The 21,497-nt window shown below is 38.9% G+C and overlaps 1 protein-coding gene across 16 annotated transcripts in view; it reads left to right on the top strand.

Moving 5' to 3' along the window:
- RAPGEF2 (Rap guanine nucleotide exchange factor 2) overlaps positions 1–7,744 on the top strand; it is a 309,303-nt gene extending 301,559 nt beyond the window's left edge. For all 16 annotated transcript variants that reach the window (XM_077139648.1, XM_077139652.1, XM_077139641.1 and 13 more), the window contains 4 exons: positions 630–855; positions 1,425–1,984; positions 3,789–4,094; positions 5,709–7,744. In XM_077139648.1, coding sequence (XP_076995763.1) covers positions 630–855; positions 1,425–1,984; positions 3,789–4,094; positions 5,709–5,734 — 1,118 coding nt within the window. In that variant the 3' untranslated portion in view covers positions 5,735–7,744. The remainder of the gene's footprint in view (positions 1–629; positions 856–1,424; positions 1,985–3,788; positions 4,095–5,708) is intronic.
- The last annotated feature ends 13,753 nt before the right edge of the window (positions 7,745–21,497 follow it).

Raw genomic sequence — 21,497 nt, 5'->3', positions numbered from 1 at the left:
ATATTACATCCTTCAGAACAACTGACTTGTATGTGATTCACCCAATATATTATTAATATTGAAAAGCCAAATGGCAAAAATACCTTCCTCAGGTCTTGCTTTTTATTCTTTTTCTTTATATGGCCACTTAAAATTCCAAGTATAATGCGGATATTTCCAGTTGTATTATTCTATACCACACTTAAAGTTTTAAAATCTGAAAATTCAGTTGAATATGAGATTACTATCTTTGTTTGCAGTTTGAAAGGAAAACCAAAAACATGCTTTTAAATTCTGTTTCAGTTATTCTTCTTTGTTTCTTTTAGATTAATAATAGTCTAAATAATAGCTTAGAGAGCTAATAATCTCATAGTGCCATGATTTCTGTATCATTTCTAAACTCATAATAATGTTTTCTTTTTTCTTCTCTAAACTTACATTAATTAAGCAACTTAAACCTCATTAGAGTAAATACTTATCCTCTATGTCACTCTACAAATTACTAGTCTCTCTACAAGTCATGTGGGTTGTTTTCCTACTTCAGTGGTGATAATTTTGCCTACATTTATTTTTGCTTCTGGCTGATAGACTTTAGTTTTATAGTATAAGCCTACGGTGTCTTAAGTAATATGGTTGTATTTCCCATGCAGGTTATACTTTGGCTCCTAGTGGTACTGTGGATAATTTTTCAGATTCTGGTCATAGTGAAATTTCTTCTCGGTCCAGTATTGTCAGCAATTCTTCTTTTGACTCAGTGCCAGTCTCTCTGCATGATGAGAGGCGCCAGAGGCATTCTGTCAGCATTGTGGAAACAAACCTAGGAGTGGGTAGGATGGAAAGGCGGACTGTGATGGAGCCCGATCAGTACAGCTTAGGGTAGGTGGTGTTTCTTTACTGTTCTTTTAAATCCCTTCTTCCATCTTTCTTCTAAAACTGAGTCCCTTTTTTCAGATGTATATTGCTATTTATCTTTACATGATGCCTGAGAACTTTTCTCCCAATTTTTAAAATTTTTCATACTTAATTATTAAGTACCGGTGCTATTTTTACTGTGCAGATTGCTTTTCAATTTGGTTTATTCTTTTTGGAACACAGTTCTGTGCTGGAGGCAGAAGGCGTCTTTAGGATTTATCCAAGTTCCTTTGTATGAACTGCCTTTCTGAAATAATTGTCGAGGCATCATTTACCTTGTAGGAAGGTGCCCCTTACTTATAAGCAAGTTGTTCTTTTTTTGCTTTCTTTATTTTATGGCAATAGCAAGATGTGAAAACCAGACATGGCAAAACTGGCCAGTATAGTGCAATTCACTGGCGCTTTCTTTCTCTTCCTGGGATGAAAAAAGCAAACCACCTGTCTAGGGAAAAAAGGCCTTTTGATTTTGTTACAGGTTTATTAGTTAATAATCCTGCAAATATTTTTCTTTTCCATTGCTTTTGACTGTTTAGGTCCTATGCGCCAATGCCTGAGAGTCGGGGCTTATATGCAACAGCCACAGGAATTTCTTCTCCAAGCACAGAGGAACTTTCCCAGGATCAGGGGGATCGCGCCTCCCTTGATGCTGCCGACAGTGGCCGTGGGAGCTGGACTTCTTGCTCAAGCGGCTCCCATGATAACATACAGACCATCCAGCACCAGCGAAGCTGGGAAACACTTCCATTTGGGCACACTCATTTTGATTATTCAGGGGATCCTGCAGGTTTATGGGCCACGAGCAGCCATATGGACCAAATTATGTTTTCTGATCATAGCACAAAGTATAACAGGCAAAATCAAAGCAGAGAAAGTCTTGAACAAGCCCAGTCCCGGGCCAGCTGGGCATCTTCCACAGGTTACTGGGGAGAGGACTCAGAGGGTGATACAGGCACAATAAAGCGAAGGGGTGGGAAAGATGTTTCCATTGAAGCTGAAAGCAGTAGCATAGCACCCGTGACCACAGAAGAAACCAAACCGGTTCCAGTGCCTGCCCACATAGCTGTGACGCCAAGCACTGCAAAGGGGCTTATTGGTGAGTTTAAAAACCTGAGTGCTTTGGCATGTCTGGACCATAGCTTTAACATCATTTATCTCAAAAGTAAAATTATGTTTGTGGTTCTTTCTCTCATTTTGTCCATTGCTGTGTAGGGCTTCCAAATTAGCAGCCAGGTCAGGATTTTGAAATGAATAGTGGCTAAACGCTCAGGCTCTCTGGTCAGGTACACACAGTAAACATTCAATAAATCTTAGCTGTCAGGATCAGTAGATTGTCATTATGGATATTATCTAATTTTTATTTTTAGCCTGAAAATTATCGGAAAGAATTTACATTCTTGGGAGAGGAAGACTTTTTTTGTTTAATTGAAACCTTTTATTGTTCTATTTTGTTCCCTTGAATTGTGTTGAGAATTTTACACTTTACATACTTAAACATCTTCCGTTGATTTTGTGTATTGTAGAAAAATTGTTTCTGTGCTAGATGAACAAATTCTGTACACAAACTGCAGAACACGGGGAGAGGTTAACTGCTAGTGTAGTGAGCAAGAGTCGAGGAGCAAGGCAGATGGGGGTTGAATCCTTATGTTGTCACTGTACTGGCCTCGAAGCATTGGGCAAGGTACTGAACGGGTGCCCATTTTTCCCGTCTGTGAAAGGAGTTTAGTAATGTCTCCCTAATAGGGTTATATGAGGATTAGAGGAAATCTATGCAAAGCGTTTAGACTAATGGCCAGAACAGTCCATAAGTACATGAAAGATGCTGCTGCCATTATTATTGTGAAGGCTCTTGTGTTCCCTTAGTCCTCTTGGGATGCATTCTCTGTGGCATATTTATTGTCTATATAATTGAAGCATAGGAATAGATTACAGTCTATAATGTGAATTCTGGAGTATAATTGTTAACAGACATCTCTGTTATTAGCAGGGAATTTTTTTTTTGCCATGTAAATAGTTAGTGGCAAGTGGCAAGTTTAATATCCTTCTAAGGAATAAAAAGATAACTATATATATATATACATACTTAGCTTGCAACTTTTAAAGCACTTTCTTTTATCAAATTAATTCTCAAATCTTTTGCCAATAAAGGAAGAATACTTTTTAGTTCTTAATAATTGAGCCTAGAAAGTTTGAGAAAATAAAACGTTAGCTTTACTTGCCTTTACAGATCCCATTTCTAGGTCATAAACATTAATAAAAAGATTTTAAGAAAAATACCTAGCTTTCAGTTTTTGAGTTTTAAAATACATATTCCTTGTTTGTGCTACTTTTCCAAATTTATTTTAATTTGATATTTTACCGAGTCAGATCCAGAGACCTGAAAGTAATACAGAACAGATTCTCTGCCTGATAAACATAAAGCAAAGATGGAATAGACTGCATTATCTCTAGGGTAGAGAGAGGGGAAGAAAGTGAACTTTTTCCAAGACTAATGTATTCCATCCCTGGTAGTGGGTACTTCCTATATTTTTCCTTTGGTTTAATCCTTCCAATAAACCCAAGGGTTAAGTGTTAAATCTTATTACTGTTTTATAGTTGAAGACAAGTTTTGACGTAGTCCATTTGAAGTTAAACTGCCTAATAGCTTCTTTCACCAATTATTTCACCACAGAGAGAAAAGCATCATAAATACCTTGATTTAGTTAGCATCTATCCCTTTAGCTGCCAGCCTCCTCCCCTCTACCCTACACTACCCAAAATCACATTTGCTATCATACTGTGTATACTGTGTATGCTGTTTAAACCTAAACCTACTATTTAACAATTATAAAATAAAACTTTGTGCCTTGAAGTCACCTTCCATAACATTTCTAATGGCTGATACATGGTTTTTACTACAGCACGAAAGGAGGGCAGGTATCGAGAGCCCCCCCCCACCCCTCCGGGCTACATTGGAATCCCCATCACTGACTTCCCAGAGGGGCATTCCCATCCAGCCAGGAAACCCCCGGACTACAACGTCGCACTCCAGAGGTCTCGGATGGTCGCCCGATCGGCAGAGACGCCTGGGCCTTCCCCTGCACAGCAGCCGCACGGGCATCCAGCAGGCGGCAGGCCTGTGAACAAACCACAGTGGCATAAACCGAGCGAGGCAGACCCACGCCTTGCCCAGTATCAGTCTCAAGGGTTTTCCACCGAGGAGGATGGTACATGCACATTCTTAAAACCCTTAAGTCAGATATACTAACTTACGGTGCCGGTAACCTTTCCGAGGCATTTCAGTCTCCTAGCACTGTAGTCAGTTAGTATGTAGCAGTCTCTCTCACTATATACTTGAATGAAGGATATTTTCTATTCCGAGTTCCAATCTTCGAGGACTCCCCCACTCCCCCGAAATGCCTTAAGAAATACTAAAGATTACAGTGGGGTCACTTGTAATTAAGTGTGTGTGTGGTTGAATTTCTTGTCCATTCCCACTAGAATTGGAGTCCCTTCTGTGACCCTTTTTAAATCTCACAAGTTTATACTTTTTTCAAGAGTTTTAAGAAACATCTTCAGTTGTAAACATGGGTGTTTGAAATTTTCTGTGAAAACGTTATATTTGAACTTTTAGTGAGTTTCCATGAAAGTTTGCTAAAGAAATATACTTCCTCTGTTGTCTGTCACTTTTTGGCCTTTTTTCTCTGTATGCTGTTCTGAGGATGAGGCAGGAGAGCATGCCCTCAACCCTCTTTTTAAGTTTTGAGTTTAAAATGTTTTATTACACAGGGCCGGCCACGGTGGCTCAGCAGGCAAGAATGCTCGCCTGCCATGCCAGAGGACCCGGGTTCGATTCCCGGTGCCTGCCCATGTTTTTTAAAAAAAAATGTTTTATTACACAAATAAGCATAAGAAGAAAACAAAACAGAATAAGTGAAAATCACCTATAATCCTATCATGTGAGGGGTAACCGGTATTAAAATTTTGTTTTTATCTTTCTAGGCATATTTATGCCTAAGTCTATATGTTATTATAAAACATGGTGTACAGTTTTTATAAATTTTTTCAGTGAATTTATAAATAACTTAATTATATGCATGTATTTTTAAGGGTGCACGTTATATATACTCTCTTTTTTTTTTTTTTGCATGAGCAGGCACTGGGAATTGAACCCGGGTCTCTGGCATGGCAGACAAGAACTCTGCCTGCTGAGCCACCATGGCCCGCCCTAAATATGCTTTTTAAAAATATTTTTATTGAGAAATCTTCACACACATGCAGTCCAACCATAGTATAAAATCAGTGGCTAACAATATCATCACACAGTTCTGTATTCATCACCATGATCATTTTTAGAGCATTAAAAACAAAAAAGGGAAAACTCATATATCCCAGACCACTTACCCCGTCATCTCACTGACCACCAATATTTCAATATGCCCAATGTTTTTACCCTTTATCCACCCCCCCATTATTTATTTATTTATCCTTTTTTTTTCTTTTTTTTTAACTCATCTATTCATACCCTGGATAAAAGGAGCATTAAAAATGAGGTTTTGACATTCGTACTGCCACAATATAAAAGCTGTGTAGTATACAGTGGTCTTCAAGAATCAAGGCTACTGAAACACAGTTCAGCAGTGTACATCCCTCCAGCCACTCCAATATACCACATACATACTTTTTAAAACTTTTTAAAAAATCTTACCAGTAATTGCCTAGGGGAAAGAAAGATTTTAAGTGAACTATGTTAGAAAGAATAGCTATGGTATTTTTATATTTAGCACAAGAAACAACTTAACTTTCTCATTGATATTTTTCTTCCCTGTTTTTGTTTGCAGAAGATGAACAAGTATCTGCTGTTTGAGGCGCAGGTGTTTCTGGATCCAGAGTAAGCCACCTCAAAGGAGAGCACAAGAAGACATCCCTAGCATTGGAGCCTTGGAACTCAAATTCTGAGGATGGTTGACCAGTTGGCCTCCTTCCCTGCCTTAAAAGCAGCATGGGGCTTCTTCTCCCCTTTTTCCTTTCCCCTTTGCATGTGAAATACTGTGAAGAAATTGCCCTGGCACTTTTCAGACTTTGTTGCTTGAAATGCACAGTGCAGCAATCTTCAAGCTCCCACTGTTGCTGCCTGCCACATCACACAGTATCATTCCAAATTCCAAGATCATCACAACAAGATGATTCACTCTGGCTGCACTTCTCAATGCCTGGAAGGATTTTTTTTAATCTTCCGTTAGATTTCAGTACAGTCTGAGCACTTGGTCTCATTGGAATAATGAGAAAAACTAGCCATTGAACTTCTTGGGTCCTTTAACCCACCAGGGAAGACAAAGAGAAGCAATGAAATGCTTTGAGTACAGTGCTTGTCCACTTGTTTACAATTTCTTCTTTTTTCTTTTTTTTTTTGTGTATAAATATTGTGTTCAGAGTAAATTTTATATCCATTTAATGATTACAGTATTATTTTGAACCTTTAAGTAGGGTTGCCAGCCTGGGTTTCTAAAAAAAACCAAATATGCCGGACAGGGTGTGGCCAAGCTAAGAAGCGGGGAAGACCTGGCTTGTGATCCCGTCTTCCTGTATCCTTCTGGCCTCACCCGTGAAGTGCCCTATCCTGGAAGTATAAAATATTAGCCAATTACTTAAATACCAAGACACCTCATCCACTTCTTCCCCAGTGGGTGTGGTTCTGTAAAACTGTTTGCACATGGCCAGGGGAGGGAAATAGGACTCTTGTGTCCTGTGTCTGAGCCTTATGGAGTGCAGGATGGTGTCATTTGAGGATGTGTCCTCCTCCATTGAGATGGATGGCAAACCCCATTTTTAAGTTATGTTTTTTTGATTTTTGTTAATTTAGAGTTCTAGATCATTTTTTTTTTAAGAGAAACATTTATAACTGGATAGCATTGCAGTGAAAGCAGCTTGGGATGTTGGCGCTAATGCCAGTTGTTAATACTGCTCTTTCAAGATGGCTCCCCTTTATTGAATTGGCATTAGGGAATCAGCAAGTCTTTAAGGTGATGCAAGCTTGAAATTCTGGTTATATATGCCAGCCAGGTTTGCAAGGCAGGTTGGTCACCAGAACTAACCTGGAAGTGGCTTTACGGACGATGCGTACAGAGAAGGCCTGAGTGTAGCAACCACCTGCTCACAGCTGCTATTAACCCTCTAGTGACTGAAATGACCCCTCCACTCTATTTTTGTGTTGTTTTTGCACAGACTCCGGAAAAGTGAAGGCTGCCAATCCGAGTAGTACTCAAATGTGAGGAACTGCTGGTCTTGGATTTTTTTCCATTAAATTCAGCTGATCATATTGATCAGTAGATAAAAGTAAATAGCTTCAAATTTTAAAAGTCGAATTGCAGTGTTTTTTCACTGTATCAAACAATGTCAGTGCTTTATTTAATAATTCTCTTCTGTATCATGGCATTTGTCTACTTGCTTATATATTACATTGTCAATTATGCATTTGTAATTTTACATGTAATATGCATTATTTGCCAGTTTTATTATATAGGCTATGGACCTCATGTGCATATAGAAAGACAGAAATCTAGCTCTACCACAAATTGCACAAATGTTAACTAAGCATTAAGTAATTGTAGAACATAGGACTGCTAATCTCAGTTCGCTCTGTGATGTCAAGTGCAGAATGTACAGTTAACTGGTGACTTCCTCATACTTTTGATACTACTTGTACCTGTATGTCTTTTAGAAAGACATTGGTGGAGTCTGTATCCCTTTTGTATTTTTAATACAATAATTGTACATATTGGTTATATTTTTGTTGAAGATGGTAGAAATGTACTATGTTTATGCTTCTACATCCAGTTTGTACAAGCTGGAAAATAAATAAAATATAACATAAAACCTCGCCTATATTCTTAATGAATCTTGCATGCTTTTTATTATTGAAATGTAATAAAGGCCTTTGGGATCTACTGCAGAAGTGAGTCCTCGGCAGGCTGAAGAGATTTAGTGTCTTGGCTGGTATAAATACCTAGTATCCTTTTTTTTTTTTAGCTTTCCATTTTGACTCACGGAAAAGAAAGTAATATAAATGTTACAACAAAACCATGTTCAGAATTCACAGTGTTTCTTGAGGTCCAGTGAAAAATGAAGAATTCTCTATATATTTGCATAGAATGTCTTTTCTCAGCCCTACCCCAATAAAAATTTCTGTGAGCCTTAATATTTTGAATCCCAGTCTACAGACTGAGAAACAGGACCTCAAAGAACTACGGTGGTCGCTGTCCATGGTTATTAAGTGTACAATTAAGCTAATGATTTGGGAGTTCTTATTAGTGCGCAAGGTATTTTTATGTCTGTGGATTCAAATGTAGTTAAGTCTGAATAATCATTTCAGTCTATCAAAAGGGCACGTATGTTTCACAAAGTAAAAAACATTTAAGCAAGGTCAGTGCAAGGGTACTTCAGTGGTAGAATTTTCGACTGCCATGCGAGAATTCCTGGCCCATGCACTTCCCCAAAACAAACAAGTGAAGAAAGAAAGGAAAAACAAAAATTTAATAAAGGGTGCTGCAATAACAGGATATTCACATGGGGAAAGAATAAAATGTGACCCCAGGCATATACAAAAAACAAAAATAAAACAACCTTTTAAGCAACAGGTTAAACATTGAAATTAAGGACTCCTCCTTTCTTATCCTAAAATATGCATAAGTGAAAGTCATTGTCCATCACTCATTGAGAAGTATCAGAGGTTAGAGTGGAAGCATATGGGCACATATACAGAAAGCATGCAAACATGAGACCAAGTCTGGACTTTGGGAAGATGACCAAATAGAGTAGCTCAAGATCAGCCTGACTCCACAGAAAAATTAGAGAAGGGACAGGAGGGCGACTGAGATGGCAATTCAAGAGTGCAGCTGACCTGGGAGAGCCTTCTGCACCACATAGGGCAGCCCTGGTTGCAGAGGCTGAGGAACTCAGAGGCAGAAAGCTGGAGCCTGGTGCAGAGGCACAGAGCCCATGGGAATGCACGGATGGGGAGCCAGGGACTAGGAAGTAATCCAGGCCACGTTCCTTGAATGCGCTACCCTCCACAGTGCAGCCCCGTGCCTGGTGACTCACCCCACACCCCATGCACCCAAGCCCCGTCACCTGCTCCCATTCCCTGCGCTCCAAGCGCCCCTGACCCACTAGCCCCCAGCATGTGTGTACCTAACCCCCACCCCCACCCCAAGTGCAGCCCAACCCACCTCTCCTGCACCCCTCCTGAGCACTACCTCCCCCTCCCTGGTCCCTACAGGCGGTGGCCAGTGCATAAAGGTTGTGGGCACTAACCTCCACACCCAGCCTACCCCCGCCCTCCACCCATAGTGTCGCACAGCCTCACCCCTGAGCTCTGTGCATCAGCTTACGGCACTCCTAGTCCCACACATGTGCATGGGCCCCCAGGCACATCCTTCAGCTCTGGGAACTTCAGTTTGCAGCACTCCTAGACCTGCGCATGTTCACGGCCCTCAGTCACACCTCCCAGCTTGAGAAAGTACTAACTTGTACTGCCATGTCACATCTACCCCCAATCCATGAAGGCATAACCCGACCTGCTGCCACAGCTCTGTACATGTGCACAAAGGGTCCTGCACCCTAGACTAGTGCACACCAGGGTTACAGCCCCCAGACCGGTAAACTCACACAGCGGCATCCACCCTGGCTGCTGGGTGCCCAAGTTCACAAGCATCAGAGAAGCATCCTCAACCTGCACCTACCTATACCTGCGCTGAAATGAATCACCGCACTGTGTGCCCTGCCCCATACCCTGCGCCCTGCTGCATATCCACCCCACAAACACAAGGCCTTAGACTACTGAAAGAAATCAACTCCCAAGTAAATCAATCAAGATATTTATATGCCATGAAGACAGCAGAAGATCAATAAGCATATCACAATGTAGGCAGATATAGCTCTGCCTAATGACCAAATTAAAACACCTGAGGAGACACAGATGCTGGGACAACTAATCAAAGATGTTCATACAACTCTACTTAATAAAATAAGTATGATAGAAAATGACTTAAAAGAGATCAAGAATACAGTAGAAGAGCATAAAGAGGAATTGGAAAGAACAAATATAAAGATTGCAGATATCACAGAAATTAAAGACTCTGTGGAACAAATTTAAAAAAACATATTAGAGGCATACAACACCAGATTTGAAGAAACAGAGGAAAGAATAGGTGATACACAGGACAGGAAACTGACAACAAAGACTCAAAACAGGAAATGGCAAAACAGATGGAAAAATTTTAACTGGATCTCAAGGAAAGGATAGACAAAGCAAAGCGCATAAATATAAGAATCACTGGTGTCCCAGAAAGAGAAGAGAGGAGCAAAGGGCTAGGAAGAGTAGTTTTGTATATAATGTGGTAAAACTTCCCAGCCCTTATAAAGGACATAAATATACAGGTCAAAGAAGCCCAACGAATTCCAAACAGAATAAATCCAAATAAATCTTCCCCAAGACACATACTAATCAATCTATCAAATGCTGAAGAGAAGCAGAAAATTCTGAAGGTGGCAAGAGAAAAACAATCTACTACATACAAAGGAGACCATATAAGAATGAGTTCAGACTACACAACAAGCACCCTGGAGGCAAGAAGGCAGTGGTATGATATATTCAAGATCCTGAAAGAGAAAGACTTCTAGCCAAGAATTCGGTACCCAGTCAAATTGTCCCTCAAAACTGAAGAAGGGTGGGCCATGGTGGCTCAGCAGGCAGAGTTCTTGACTGCCATGCCAGAAACCTGGGTTCATTTCCCGGTGCCTGCCCATGCAAAACAAAAGCAAGAAACAAAGGGAGAGATTTAAGTTTATACAGACAAATAAGTCCCAAAAGAATGTGTCAACAAGAGACTGGACCTACAAGAAATACTAAAAGGAGTTCTGCTGGCTGAAAAAAAACGGAGAGGGAGTCTGGAGGAGGGCACAGAATTGAAGAGTACCAGTAAGAGTAATTTAAACAATTAAAAGAACGTGGGAAAAGAATATATAGATCTGACAAATAAAATTAAAAAGATAAGATGTGGATTAAGTAAATGCCTTTTCAGTAATAACTTTGAATGTTAATGGGCTAAATTTACTGATTAAAAGATACAAATTGGTAGAATGGATTAAGAAACATAATCCAGCTATATGCTGCTTACAAGAGACTCATCTTAGACACAAGGATACAAATAGATTGAAAGTGAAAGGATGGAAAAAGATTTTCCATGCAAGATGTAACCAAAAGGAAGCAGGAGTAGCTATACTAATATAGGACAAAATAGACATTAAATGAAAAGACATCATAAGAGACAAAGGAGAACACTATATACTAATTAAAGGGTCAATTCACCAAGAAGATATAATAATCATAAATGTTTATGTTCCCAATCGAGGACCTCCACAGTATATGAAACAGACATTGGCAAAACTGAAGGAAGCAATAGATGTTTCAATAATATTAGTAGGAGACATCAGTACACCATTCTCCTCTATAGTTAGAACAATCAGATAGAAGATCAACAAGGAAATAGAGAAGTTAAATAATTTCATAAATTATTTAGACCTAACAGACCTATACAGGTCACTGCACCCCAAAACACAAGGATGTAACATTCTTCTCTGATGCTCATGGAACATTCTCCAGGATAGATCGTATGCTGAGGCACAAAACAGGTCTTTATAAATTTAAACACATTGAACTTATTCAAAGGACTTTCTCTGATCACAATGGGATGAAGCTGGATCTGAAAAAACCACCAAAGAACGAGAACATTCACAAATATATGGAGATTAAACAACCAGTGGGTCAAAGAATAAATTGTTAGAGAAATCAGTAGCTATCTGGAGATTAATGAAAATGAGAATACAACTTATCAGAACTTATGGGATGTGGCAAAGGCTGTGCCGAGAGGGAAATTTATTGCCCTAAGTGCCTATAGGAAGAAAGAAGAAAGAGCAAAAGTGAGGACTTAACAACACACCTGGAGGAACTTGAAAAAGAACAGCAAACTAACCTCAACGCAAACAGAAGAGAAATAACAAGGATTAAAGCAGAGATAAATGAATGGGAGAATAAAAGAACAATAGAAAGAATCAATAGGAGCAGTTAGAAGGAAAAATCTGAGAGGATTGTATGGCAGCCCATGACAAACTCTGGGACCTGTCCTGTAACTACTTGTTGAAGAGTGCTTTGAAAACTATTGCTGTTTTATTTCTTTGCTTAGTGTATATGTTATACTATACAATAAAAAAGTTAAAAAAAAAAAAATGAGAGCAAGTCTCAAAAGGAATCAGGGTAAAGTTTTCCTGGCACTAAAGGTAAAGAGGCCACTGGCCAAACTTAATAATTTTTTGGAGACATTTGTACTGTTTACCCTGCTAAATAAATTTGAAGCTCTGTACACCAAAACAATATGGAGAATTAAAACCATTCCAATAGCTTCAACCATGCACCTTTTAAATATGAAGGTATTAATGATCCTCAAAGAAAAAAGGGGAGTCCAGTTTCCAAGGATAATGGTGATGTAGAGGCCCCAGGACTCAGCCCCTCCACTTAAACTATTAAAAGGGCAGGAACTGGGATGCAAGGAAAAAGAATAGAAATGTGACCCTGTCATACAGCATACAAAACCAAGGGGTCAGGAACTGTCTGAAACAACTTTTTTTTTTTGGTGAACTGTCCCTTTTATTAATATGTAGTGTCTGTCTCTTTTGACATTTTTACATTTAAAGTTCATTTTATCTGATATTAATAAAGCTACTCCTGCTTTCTTTTGGTTACAGATTGCATAGAAAATACAGCTTGTATTTTTTTTTAATACACGGGCAGGCACCAGGAATCGAATCCAGGTCTCCAGCATGGCAGGAGAGAACTCTGCCACTGAGCCACTGTGGCCCTTTTCTTTTTTTAACATCCTTTCACTTTCAAACTGTTTGTATCCTTGGGTCTAAGATGCGTCTCTTGTAAACAGTGTTTAGATAGATTATGTTTTTAAATCCATTCTGCCAATCTGTATCTTTTAATTGGTAAGTTTAGTCTGTTAACATTGCAAGTTATTACTGTCAAAGTAGTTTATAAATCTGCCATCTTATCCTTTAGATTTTATTGTCACGTCTATATATTCTTTTCCCTCTCTCGTTTTATCCTTTAAATTACCCTTACTGCTATTTTTCACTTCTGTGCCCTCCTCCAGATTTCCCTCTTGCATCTTTTTTTTTTTTTTTCCAACTGACAGGATTCCTATTAGAACTTCTTGTAGGGCAGGTCTCTTGTTGACTAGTTCCCTCATTCTTTTTGTTTCTTTGAACGTTTAAATCTCTCCCTCAGTTTTAAAGGACAAGTTTGCTGGTTCGGGAATCATTGCTGGATCCTTTTTTCTTTGAGGATCTTTAATACATCATTCCACTGCCTTTTTACCTCCATGATGCCTGTTGATAGTCCAAACTCAGTCTTATGTGCTTTCGCTTATACGTAGTAGATTGCTTTTTTTCATGTAGCTTTCAGGACTTTCTGCTTCTCTTCAACATTTGACAGTTGGGGTCAGTTGGGCCTCTGATTTGCATATTTATGTCTTTTATAAGGGTTGGGAAGTTTTCCCCAATTGTATCTTTAACTAACCTTCCCAGCCCTTTATTCTTCTCCTTCTGGGATATCAGTAATTCTTATGTTTGCACACTTTTTTTGGTCCATCATTTCCAGTTCCATTTTTCTATCTTTCTTGCCATTTGTTCTTTTGTGCACTCGAATTCAATTGTTTTGTCTTCTGGCTCACTTATTCTTCCTTCTGCTTCTTTGAATCTGCTATTGCGTGTCTGTATTATAGTTCTAATTTAGTCTACTCTATCATCTCTGTGAGAGCTGCCATTTTTCTGTTTAATCTTTAGAATCCTTCCTTACGCTCTTCTAGTGTCTTCCTGATATCCTTTAATTCTTTATAAATATCCTTGAGTAGTTCATTTGCATTTTGTGATGTCTCTGGTGTTTTGATTTGATCATTTGAATGGGTCTTTTCTGCTTGGATCTTCTTGTGTTTTATGATTTTCTGTTGTGTTTGGGGCATTTGATTATCTTAGTACGGTTATTTTGCAAGTTGGTTTCCTTTACTCATCTCACATTTTATATTTACTTGGTTTTACATTGAAGCTTTCCTTTTGCATTTGGTTTGTCAATAATTCCCCACTTATTGAATGCCCAGATCTCATGTAGGGGTTACGCGTCTACTTGAAGGTCCATTAAATGCTAGGGATAGGTGCACGAGTATTTCAGTGGCAGAATGCCCCCCTGCCATGCAGGAGACCTGGCTCAATTCCCAGCCCATGAACCCAAAAAAATACTAACATAAAATTAAAATATAAAACAAACAAAAACATCTCAGCAGTAGTAGGCTCCATAGTCAGAAGGAGACATCTCAGTATATTGGGAATGAACTCAGACTGGTGCCTAATGTGTCTTCCCAGTAGGTGGCACTCCTGAGGCACCTCCTTCGCTTGGGCATGCACATCGTGGGACCTTCTCCCTGTGCCTGACCATGAGCTGGGGGAGCCAATTGTAGAACCTGGAGCAGTAGCTGATCTGCAGCCCCTGATGCCCAGTGGACCCACTGTTCGGTGCACCTGATGGGGTGACTGTGGCATCCAGCTGAATGACTACTCCTAGCACCTGGGAACGCAGCTCTTCATGGTGGCCAGCTAGACATGTCTCTGGGTTCCCCATGGTGCCACTGGCTGTGGAGCCACTTGATGAGGTTTCCCAAGCCTACAGTTCTGGTAGACTTAATTCAAAGAAGGTCGATGGTTCTGGAACACCTTTGTCAGCTGGGTAGTCATGTGGCTGGCACCTGCTGGTCCCTTGCTCCTGGGCTCTGTTGCTTTCAGCCTCTGTGCTTGTGGATGTTCACCACTTTGCTTCTCCAGGGTTAGCTTTCATCTGTTGGCTTCTCTTGGCTCTCTCCAGGTTCTGGCTTGCTTCAAATCTCATGGCAATGACTGCTGGGCTCCAAGCATTTTCAAACATCTGTCCTCCAAATGTCAGCATCCATGTCAGCTCTGCTGTAAAGTTTCTGTTGACTCTGTTTCTTGAAACAACTATTTTGAAACCCCAGAAGCCATAAGAACGGCATCCAGGAAAGAGTAGGAAGAAGAGGCTGATGAGTTATGGGAAAGAACTGTAAATTGCTCTCTCTCTGGTGGTTGTTGGTACCCATGCCCCACTCTCAGCCTCTGCAGGGTTCAGTCCTGGGTGAGAGGCTAGTGACAAAAAGAAACCTAAAAATCCTCTTACACGAGAAAATAGGGCTGGGCCTGGCTGGTCATGGCTTTTGATTAGCCAATTTGGATTGCTGGGTCTGGGCTCTGAGGGCACCCATTGTTTCAACTCCCCCCTGGATACAGGCAGTGATCACCATTTCTTCACCCCTCCCTGGACAGGGGTGAGATGGCCAAGATTTAAAGATACAGGGCTTCATCAGGGCTGCCCCAAGGCCACATTTGCTGGGCAGGCCGGGAAAGCTCAGCTCTGGGGAGCTATTGGAAAAGTTTATGGTGCCCTTCCTGATACCCTCCCCAGGGCACTTTGGAGCGGGTCTGTGCCCCCTTCATGGGTTTCTAGCCCTGTTTTGCCTGGGAAAGATCAACTTGGGAAAGTTCTCCCCTGGGTGGCCCTCCTTCCAGAATTTGTACTCATGACAAAAGCAGCATGAAACATCAAAAGGAGTATCAAAAACTATAGGGATGGACAGTCTGGGACAAAGGCCTGCTGGAGTCAAATACCCAGGAGAGGAATCTCTATCCCCTGGAAAACACTAGGGACTCCAGGACAGCTGACCAGCAAAAGCCCAGGACAACCCTTCGGGGAATGGTGAGAACGGGGAGAAATTCAACTTCCTCAAGTTGAATTCTTGATATTCTCACAAGCAGTGTGGACAACCAAAGCTATAGGCTGAGCCCCCAGTCTTGGGGTTTGTTCATATGAAACTTAACCCCACAAAGGACAGGCTAAGCCTACTTACAGTTAGGCCTAAGAGTCACCCTCAAGAGAACCTCTTCTGCTGCTCAGATGTGGCCTCTCTCTCTAGCCAATACAACAAACAAACTCATAACCCTCCCCCTGTCTACGTGGGACATGACTCCCAAGGGTGTGGACCTTCCTGGCAATGTGGGACAGAAATCCTAGAATGAGCTGAGACTCAGCATCAAGGGATTGAGAAAAACTCTAGAATGAGCTGAGATTCAGCATCAAGGGATTGAAAAAACCTTCTCGATCAAAAGGAGGAAGAGTGAAACAAGACAAAGTGTCAATGGCTGAGAGATTCCAAACAGATCAAGAGGTTATCTTGGAGGTTATTCTTATGCATTAAGTAGATATCACCTTGTTATTCAAGATGTAATGGAGAGGCTGGAGGGAACTGCCTGAAAATGTAGAGCTGTGTTCCAGTAGCCATGTTTCTTGATGATGATTGAATAATGATATAGCTTTCACAATGTGACTGTGCAATTGTGAAAACCTTGTGCCTGATGCTCCTTTTATCTACCTTGACAACAGATGAAGTAGAATATATGGAATAAAAATAAATAATAGGGGGAACAAATGTTAAAATAAATTTAGTTTGAAATGCTAGTGATAAATGAAAGGGAGGGGTAAGGGGTATGGTATGTATGAATATTTCTTTTTCTGTTGTCTTTTTATTTCTTTTTCTGAATAGATGCAAATGTTCTAAGAAATGATCATGATGATGAATATGCAACTATGTGATGATATTGAAAATTACTGATTATATATGCTGAATGGAATGATCAAAATAGGAATGCTTGCACTTTCTTTGTGTTTTTTGGTATTTGAAAAAGCAAAAAATAAAAAAAAAAAACCAGGACAAGTGGAACACAGGGAAAACATGGCCACGGGCAAATCTTTCTGGGAGGAGACTGAAACTCAAGAAAATCTCTGTCTTATCACCAGCTACTTACCAAATCAAGAATAGCCCAGAGAATAAATGCCAGCTAATATTTTAAGATTTTAAAATGTACAGTGTGCAAAAAGCATACAAGACAAACAAGCAGGAAATGATGGCCTGTCCAAAGGAAGAGGACAAAAATATGCAAAACATCAACAAAGAATACATGAATATGAATATACTGAATGAAGCTGTTTTTAAAAATGACCTTTAAAATCCTCAAGAGGTTTAAGGAAAGTACAGAGAAAGAACTATAGGATATCAGAAAAACAATGAATGAACAATATGAGAGTCTAAGTAAACAGATGGAAATTTAAAATAGAACCAAACAGAACTACTGAAGTTTAAGACCACAATAACTGAAATGAAAAATGTCCAGAAGGGTTTAAAGAGTGGATTAGAGCTGGGAAAAGAAAGAATCGATGAACATGAAGACAAGACCCTTGATATGAATCAGGCTGAGGAGAAAGAAAAAAGAAATATGCACACCATCAAGTGCACCAATATGCATTCTTGGAGTCTGAGAAGGAGAGAAAGAGAGAAAGGGGCAAGAGGAATCGTCCAAAGAATAATGACAGAGAGCATCCCAAACTTAGCAAAAGACAAGACTATGCACATCCATACAGCTCAGAGAACACTAAAAAGTAAAAACATGAAGAAAATTACTATACTATCAAATGTAAAGGAAAAGGAGAGAGTTCTGAAAGCCGCCAGAGGCAAACAACATGTTATGGGCACAGGGGTCCCATTAAGATTGTGTGCCAATTATTCATCAGAAACCATGGAGGCAAGAAGGCAATGGGTTGAAATAAAGTGCTGAAGGAAAATAACTGCCAACCAAGAATTTAATATCCAGCGAGATTCTTCTTCAAAAATGAGGGAGAGATTAAGCCATTCTCAGATAAGCAAACTGAGGAAGTACATCACCACTGGACCTATATACAAGCACTGCTAAAGGGAGCTCTTCAGATTGAAATGAAAGGACACTAGACAATGGCTCAAAGCAGCATAAAAAAACATAAAGACCTGAGGTAAAGATAACTATTTGGGTAATTATAAATGCCAATATTACTGTATTGCATTGTTTGGTATGGAACTACACTTCTTACTTTCTACAGGTGCTAAAATGCAAATGCATAAAAATTAATGATAAATCTAGGTTTCAGGACATACAATGTACAAAGATATAAGTGCTAACAAGTACAAAAACTGGTGGGGTCACAGAGGGGTATAGGAAAAGTATACATGCATACTATTGAAGTTAAGTTGGTATCAAACCAAATGTAATTGTTATATATTTAGAATGTTAAATTTTAATTCTATGATAACCACATGGAAAAAAGATGAAAAATAGATCCAGATAGAAATGATAATTATTCCACATGGTATAACACAATAAAGCAAATAAATATAAAAGGCATTAATAGAAGTGGGGGGGAGGTATATTACAGAGGCTAAATAGCAAAATTGAAGAAGAAAGACCTATACTATATATTATTAGTAATGATTTTAAATGTAAATGGATTAATCTCTCCAGTCCAAAGGCAGAGATTGGCAGAATGGATTTTAAAAAGCCTAATTCAATGATATTGCTGACTGCAAAAACTCACCTTAAAGTCAAAGGTACAAGTAGGTGAAAGGATGGCAAAAAATATACTGTGTGAGTAGGGACCAAAAGACAGCTGGGGAAGCTATGCTAATATAAGATAAAGTAGACTTAAGTCAAAATAGTTATGAGGGACAAAGATGGTTATTACATAATGAAAACAGAGACAATTTAACAGGAAAATGTAACAATTATAAATATATATGCACTTAACAGCAGAGCCTCAAAACATATGAAGCAAATACTGACAGATTTGAAGGGAGAAATTGATGGTTTTACATTAATAGTAGGAAACTTGACATGCTACTTTGAATAATGGATAGAAAATCTAGTCAGAAGATCAATAAATAAGTACAGGACTTGTATAATACAGTAAACCAACTAGACCTAACAGACATATATGAAACATGCATCCAACGAAAACAGAATACACATTCTTCTAAAGTACACTTGGATCATTCTCCAAGTTCTCTATATGTTAGGTCAAAAAAACAAGTCCCAATTAATTAAAAAATATTAAAGTCATACGTACAACGTATCTTCTCTGACCACAAAGGAATAAAGTTAGAAATCAGTAATAGTGGGAGAAATGGGAAATTAAAAAATACGTGGAAATTAAACAACATACTCTTTTTTTTTTTTATCTGTACACAGTTTTATTGTTTTCCTTCTTTTCAATATTTACATTTCTCATTTCTTTTCTTGGCCTTGTTGCATTAGGTAGACTGTCAGCATGGTGTAGACATCTGAAGCAGGTATCTGAATCCAGGTCCTAGGTACACTGCCAGTGTCTCACCATCAAGTGAGGTGTTTGCTGGTATACTAAGAGACGTCAAGGAAGGTTTCCTCTATTCAAGTCCATTACTTTAAAAAGTTAGAAATGTGTAAATGTTATCAAATGAATTTTCCACATTGGCTGATGTGACCTTTTTTTTCATTTATTAGTGAAATGGACTGCAGTAACAGATCTCCAAGTGGTCCTAACATTAAGAATCTAGGAATTACAAAACAAACAAATGAACTTTGTAATATGTTATTATTTCATATATACTGGTGTTAATCTTCTAAGATTCTTTTTTTTTAATTTTTTTATTAATTTTTAAATTAGAAAAATGACAAGAACGAAACACATTCTTAACATATGATCATTCCGTTCTCTCTATATAATCAGTAATTCACACTATCATCACATAGTTGCATATTCATCATCATGATCATGTCTTAGAACATTTGCATCAATTCAGAAAAAGAAATAAAAAGACAACAGAAAAAGAAATTAAACGAAAACAGAAAAAAAAATATGTACATGCCATACCCCTTACCCCTCCCTTTCATTGATCACTAGCATTTCAAACTAAATCTATTTTAACATTTGTTCCCCCTATTATTTATTTTTATTCCATATGTTCTACTCATCTGTTGTCAAGGTAGATAAAAGGAGTATCAGGCACAAGGTTTTCAAAATCACATTGTGAAAGCTATTTCATTATACAATCATCATCAAGAAACATGGCTACTGGAACACAGCTCTATATTTTCAGGCAGTTCCCTCCAGCCTCTCCATTACATCTTGAATAATAAGGTGATGTCTACTTAATGCATAAGAATAACCTCCAGGATAACCTCTCAACTCTGTTTGGAATCTCTCAGCCATTGACATTTTGTCTCATTTCACTCTTCTCCCTTTTGGTCGAGAAGGTTTTCTCAATCCCTTGATGCTGGGTCTCAGCTCATTCTAGGATTTTTCTCAACCCCTTGATGCTGAGTCTCAGCTCATTCTAGGATTTCTGTCCCACATTGCCAGGAAGGCCCACACCCCTGGGAGTCATGTCCCACATAGACAGGGGGAGGGTGGTGAGTTTGCTTGTTGCGTTGGCTGGAGAGAGAGGCCACATCTGAGCAACAAAAGAGGCTCTCTTGGGGGTGACTCTTAGGCCTAATTTTAAGTAGGCTTGACTTATTCTTTGTGGGGTTAAGTTTCATACGAACAAACTCCAAATCTGGGGGCTCAGCCTGCTGCTTTGGTTGTCCACACTGTTTGTGAGAATATCAAGAATTTAACTTGGGGAGGTTGAATTTTCCCCCAGGCTCATCATTCCCCGAAGGGGACTTTGCAAATACTTTCCACTCACTTACCAAATCACTCTGGGGTTCATCAGGGCATCACTCTAGACAAATCAACAAAATCTCATGTCCCAACCAAGGTTCCATGTACTTATGTTGTTCAACCAAGCTATCTACATAAGTTACATTAGGAGATGCGCTAGTCAAAATATAAATTTTGTACCAAATAAACATTTTTTTGCTTTAGTCTCACACATAAGTTGAAATTTTAAAATATTAATTACCATCTATTTTCAGCACCCTGCAGTAATGACATTCCTGTGTTCTTCTTCATGCAAAAACATTTTAAAAATTTGTACATTTAGTCCTATCATTATACACTCTAGGCATTCCTAAACAACATACTCTTAAACAACTAGTGGATTAAGACAGAAATCAGAAGCAAAATTAGGAAATATCTTGAGGTGACTGAAAATGAAAATACAACATATCAAAACTTATGAGATGCAGCAAGGTAGTACTGAGAGGGAAATTTATATCTGTAAATGAAGACATCAAAAAAGAAGAAAGACTTCAAATCAGAGACCTAACCTCAAAACTGTAAGAACTAGAAAAAGTAGAACAAACTAAAACCAAAGCAACAGAAGAAAGAAAATAAAGATTAGAGCAGAGATAAATGAAGTAGGAAAGTAAAAAAATAATAAAGTCTCAACAAAACCAGAAGTTGTTTCTTTGAAAATATCAATAAAAGTGACAAACTTTTAGCTAGAATGACAAAGTAAAAAGAGAGAGGATAGAAATAACAAAAAATTGTAAAGGGGGACATTACAACTGACCCCACAGAAATAAAAAGGGCTGTCAGTGAATACAATGAGAAGCTTTATGCTCCCCAAATTAGATAACCTAGGTGAAATATACAAATTCTTAATATACACAAACTACCTGCATTAACTCAAGAAGAAACAGAAGCTCTCAACAAACCAATTACTAAC

This window comes from Tamandua tetradactyla, chromosome 22, assembly GCF_023851605.1.
Source record: "Tamandua tetradactyla isolate mTamTet1 chromosome 22, mTamTet1.pri, whole genome shotgun sequence".
Taxonomy (NCBI): domain Eukaryota; kingdom Metazoa; phylum Chordata; class Mammalia; order Pilosa; family Myrmecophagidae; genus Tamandua; species Tamandua tetradactyla.
Note: the sequence above shows the minus strand (reverse complement) of the source record. Positions and strands in the feature narration are given on the sequence as shown.